General features: G+C 40.3%; 1 protein-coding gene across 3 annotated transcripts in view; it reads right to left on the bottom strand.

Moving 5' to 3' along the window:
* LOC107685426 (activin receptor type-1C-like) overlaps positions 1–4,360 on the bottom strand; it is a 54,733-nt gene that overhangs the window by 29,568 nt on the left and 20,805 nt on the right. For all 3 annotated transcript variants that reach the window (XM_016481999.1, XM_016481998.1, XM_016481997.1), the window contains exon 2: positions 3,834–4,064. In XM_016481999.1, coding sequence (XP_016337485.1) covers positions 3,834–4,064 — 231 coding nt within the window. The remainder of the gene's footprint in view (positions 1–3,833; positions 4,065–4,360) is intronic.

Here is a 4,360-nt window from a genome sequence, read left to right on the forward strand (position 1 = left end):
GCAGCAAGTCACTGTTAATAAGTGAGTCATTGCGATTGAACCGAATCATTTAAATGGTTGATTCATTCAGGAATGAAACACCGTCATGTTGCTCAGAGATGCAAATTGGAATTATATTTGTTGGCGAAATAGAGCAAAAACAGTCAATTGTGTCTAACGTACATGTATTAAATTCTTGTTTATTGAACTGCTGTATAAAGTCTTTGCGTGATACTGATTAACTATATGAAATGATATAAATAGGCCTATATACATTTCTGCCCCCATATCTTGAATTTTGTGATCATTCTAAATGCATTTTAATAAACTGAATCATGCAGATCGCTTCTACTCGCCTCTTCGACAAGAAAAGAGATCGACATCATCAAGAGAGAACACGTGCTATTACTGAGGTTTATGAAGGCGGGCTGCATTATGATGCTTCTCTTCACCAAAGAAATCACCAGTAACCCCGCACAGTGTAAGTACCATTGATTTTACTACCACATCTAAATGCAGTTTCCTTCTCAATTGTGAGCTCACTTTTGATACTACTACTCATTGACCTGGTTTCACAGACAGGGCTTAGACTAAGCCAGTACTAGGCAATAGTTCAATTAGGACATTTAAGTAATTTTTATTAATGTGCCTTAGAAAAAAACATTACTGGTGTGCATTTTGAGACAAAACAGAAGCACTGATATATTTTAAGATCAGTCAGTACAAGTTTCTTTAAGTTAAAACAGCTCAGACTTACACTTTAGTCTGGGACTAGGCTTAAGCCTTGTCTGTGAAACCGGGGGATTGTGTTTCAGCGCCTGTGGATTCAGAATCAGCAGTGAATATAATTATTCACCAAATAGTCAACAAACTTAAAATCACCATGTATCCCCGCCATCAACATAGCCATTGATGACAGCCCCATTGGCTCTGGAATTACAGCATTAACTCGACCTCTAACTATCCGCATTGGATTGTTCCATGAGGAACCCATAATGTTTTATGTAGTCCAGTCATGCAGATACAAAGTCATTCTGGGTCACCAGTGGCTGGCTATCCACGATCCCATTATCTTGTGGAATCAGGGTGAACTTCCACGATGGTCAGCTTATTGCCATACCAACTGTCTAACCAGCAACCTGTCTTTACCTTGCCTGTCAACCAGCATTGAAAGTTCAGAAGTTATGACACACACCGCATTCCCCCCCCTCCCCCGATCTATGCCAAATATTCTGAAGTTTTTAGTAAAGCTAAAGCCACACAATTACACCCACATCGACCCTGGGACTGCACGTTTTATTTGTTGCCCATTATGTCCTAAGCACTAAGGCAGTATGTAACGGCAGTATGCACTAAGAGCAAAATTCATTGTCACATCCCAAGACTCAGTCCATAGAAACTTACATTGAAGAAGCTCTCACCTCCAGTTACATTCGACCTTCAACGTCACCTGCCACCTGCCACTGCTGGATTGAAAAGAAAGACGGCAGCCTTCTTCCTTGCATAGACTATTGGGGTTTGAACAACGTCACTGTCAAGTATTGATATCTGTTACCACTGCCAAGCTGGAGAAATGTGAGTTTCATTTTTGCAAGACCTCATTTCTGGAATATATCATCAGCCATCAAGGAGTTGAAATGGATGATTCTAAAGTTTGAACAGTCTCTGAATGGCCCCTTCCAAAGCCATTTAAAAAACTCCAACGGTTCCTAGGATTCACCAAATTTTATCGCAGGTTAATCCGCAACTACAGTGTGATCGCAGCACCATTGACCTCCCTACTCAAAGGCAAACCCACTAAATTAAAGTGGAATGGGGCAGAAGTTAAATCCTGTGAGAATCTCAAAACCAGCTTTCCCATCTTGCACCCATCTTGAAACACCCAGACCCAGAACTGCCCATTGTAGTAGAAGTAGATGCCTCAGATTGTGGGATCAGTGCGGTACTCTCGCAACGCCACGGCAACCCCAGTAAGCTTCATCTCTTTGCTTTCTTCTCACTAAAATTAAATGATGCTGAGCGGAATTACAATGTGGGCAATAAGGAACTTCTCTCAATGAAGGCAGCACTCAAAGAATGGCGTCATTGGTTAAAGGGGGCTACTTGTCCTTTCCAGATTATCACTGATCACAAGAACCTTGAATATATCAAAGGAGTCAAACATATGAATCCCAGGCAGGCCAAATGGTTCTTATTCTTTACCCGCTTCAATTTCACCGTAACATACCATCCAGGCAACAAGGAAGATGCACTCTCACGCAGGCATGATCCTGAACAGATCGACCATCTTATCATGCCTATCTTACAGCCTTCCGTAGTCATTGCACAGATCAGTTGGGATATTATGGAGGAGATTCAACGAGCACAACAAGATGACCCACCACCACCAGAAGGCTCTCCTAATTGATAATATGTTCCTCAAGCTGTACGGCATCAAACTTTGCAATGGGTCCACACTTCACTAAGCTCTAGACATCCTGGTATCCACCGAACCACAACGTAATGCATTCTGGTGGCTGAATATCAACAGGGATGCCGTTAATTTTGCCAAGGCTTATCAGTCTGTGCTCGATCGGAAACCCCTAGCGAACTTCCAGCCGTCCTGCTCCAGGCCCTGCAAATCCCGCATCGACCCTGCATCTAACGGTTACACCACCATCATGGTAATCGACTGATCTCACGTTTACACAAAATCTACTTGTCTCTTCATCTACGATATTGTCTTGTGATTTGTATTTGCTCGCTGAGTGCTATATTAAACTTCTAGCATTTGGATCTCATGCTGCCTCTATGTCGTCACCATCACCATCACTGTCCACTATACAGTGGTCCTGTTTTTTTAATTTTTTGCATATTTGTCACACTTAAAAGATTCAGATCATCAAACAAATTTTAATATTACACAAAGATAATGCAAGTAAATACAAACTGCAGTTTTTAAATGATTATTTATTTTATTAAGGGAAAAAATCTGTCCAAACCTGCCTGGCCCTACGTGAAAAAGTAATTGCCCCCTAAATCTAATAACTGGTTGTGCCACGCTTTGCAGCAACAACTGCAATCAAGTGTTTGCGATAACTGGCAATGAGTCTTTCACATCGCTATGTGTGTGTGTGATGAAAATCTGATGAGCTGAAGCGCAGAATGATGTCATTAAAATTGTTGATCCATAGATAGCCTACTGTCTCACTATCTTAGACAACAGCTCACTAACTTCCAATTTAAAACTTTTAGCCTTTGACAATCTTTTGTGGGAATGACATTATCAGTGTCATTTCAGTTCAAATATCAGCCAATAGTTCACCCAATGAAAACCTCATATTTCAGAACCACCATCTGAATACTGGAGTCCCCGAATGTAGTTATGATGTTTTGTGGCTATGCTACTTTGGCTACTTTGAAATTAATCTTTTAAAAAGTTGTTAATTTATTTTTTTTTCTTCTGAAATGGTCAGGCACAAAGGATTGCCTTTGCTGAACTTTACTCTGGTGCACCAATCTCAAGCCAGCAGTCCCGTGTGACTCAGCCTGTTAGATAGCTGCTCAGAGGATTTCAACTGCCTTGCTAGGATACACACAGTATTAATAACTTTCGGCTATCCGCTAGTGACCCAGCCAACCTTGTTATGTCATGTTGGTGGAAGAAGAGGATAAACACTTCAAATGTGTTGTGATCGAGAGACCAAGACATGATGGTTTTAAGACGTTGCTGGTTTCCATTTACTGAGCAAAAAAGATTTGTTATTCTGCACACAAAAGCCTTACAGTCAAAACAAAACTGTTAATAATTAATTCTATATAGCACTCTTTAGAACCAGACAGTTTCAGAATGAGATTCAAATGGCCTGTCATACCTGGACTGAGGTGCAGCGTCTCATTGTTGCAGAAGTCTGTAAAGCAGCAGTTGCGTTTGGAGACGTTTCGGGAGCTGTAGCAGAACACCTGACCCTTGAGCTCTGATGGGGACAGGCAAGACTTCACTGCCTCCTCCTTCCCATTTATGAGCATTACTGAGTTCCAACATGCTCCTTCTGCCTCCGTCTCACAGGTGTGGTTTACACACAAGTGACACACACACTTTAAGGCTGAGAAAAAAAGATTAACAGATTGATATTTGCCATATATATATATATATATATATATATATACTTTTATTAGGATAAAAGTCCTTAGGCACAGTAAAAACAATTACATGTAACCATTGTTGAATGAAATTAATGTATTGTCAAGGTATTGTATTTTCCAGCATTGAAACAATAAATCCTAAATACCATGTGGTGTACCATGTCTAATTCAATTCCTGAATTTGAAGTAAGTGAAACAGGATGGAAATTATTTTTTTTAAATGATAATGAGAATTGAGAAATTCAAATGCAAATAA

Source organism: Sinocyclocheilus anshuiensis, unplaced genomic scaffold, assembly GCF_001515605.1.
Source record: "Sinocyclocheilus anshuiensis isolate Anshui unplaced genomic scaffold, SAMN03320099.WGS_v1.1 scaffold1070, whole genome shotgun sequence".
Taxonomy (NCBI): domain Eukaryota; kingdom Metazoa; phylum Chordata; class Actinopteri; order Cypriniformes; family Cyprinidae; genus Sinocyclocheilus; species Sinocyclocheilus anshuiensis.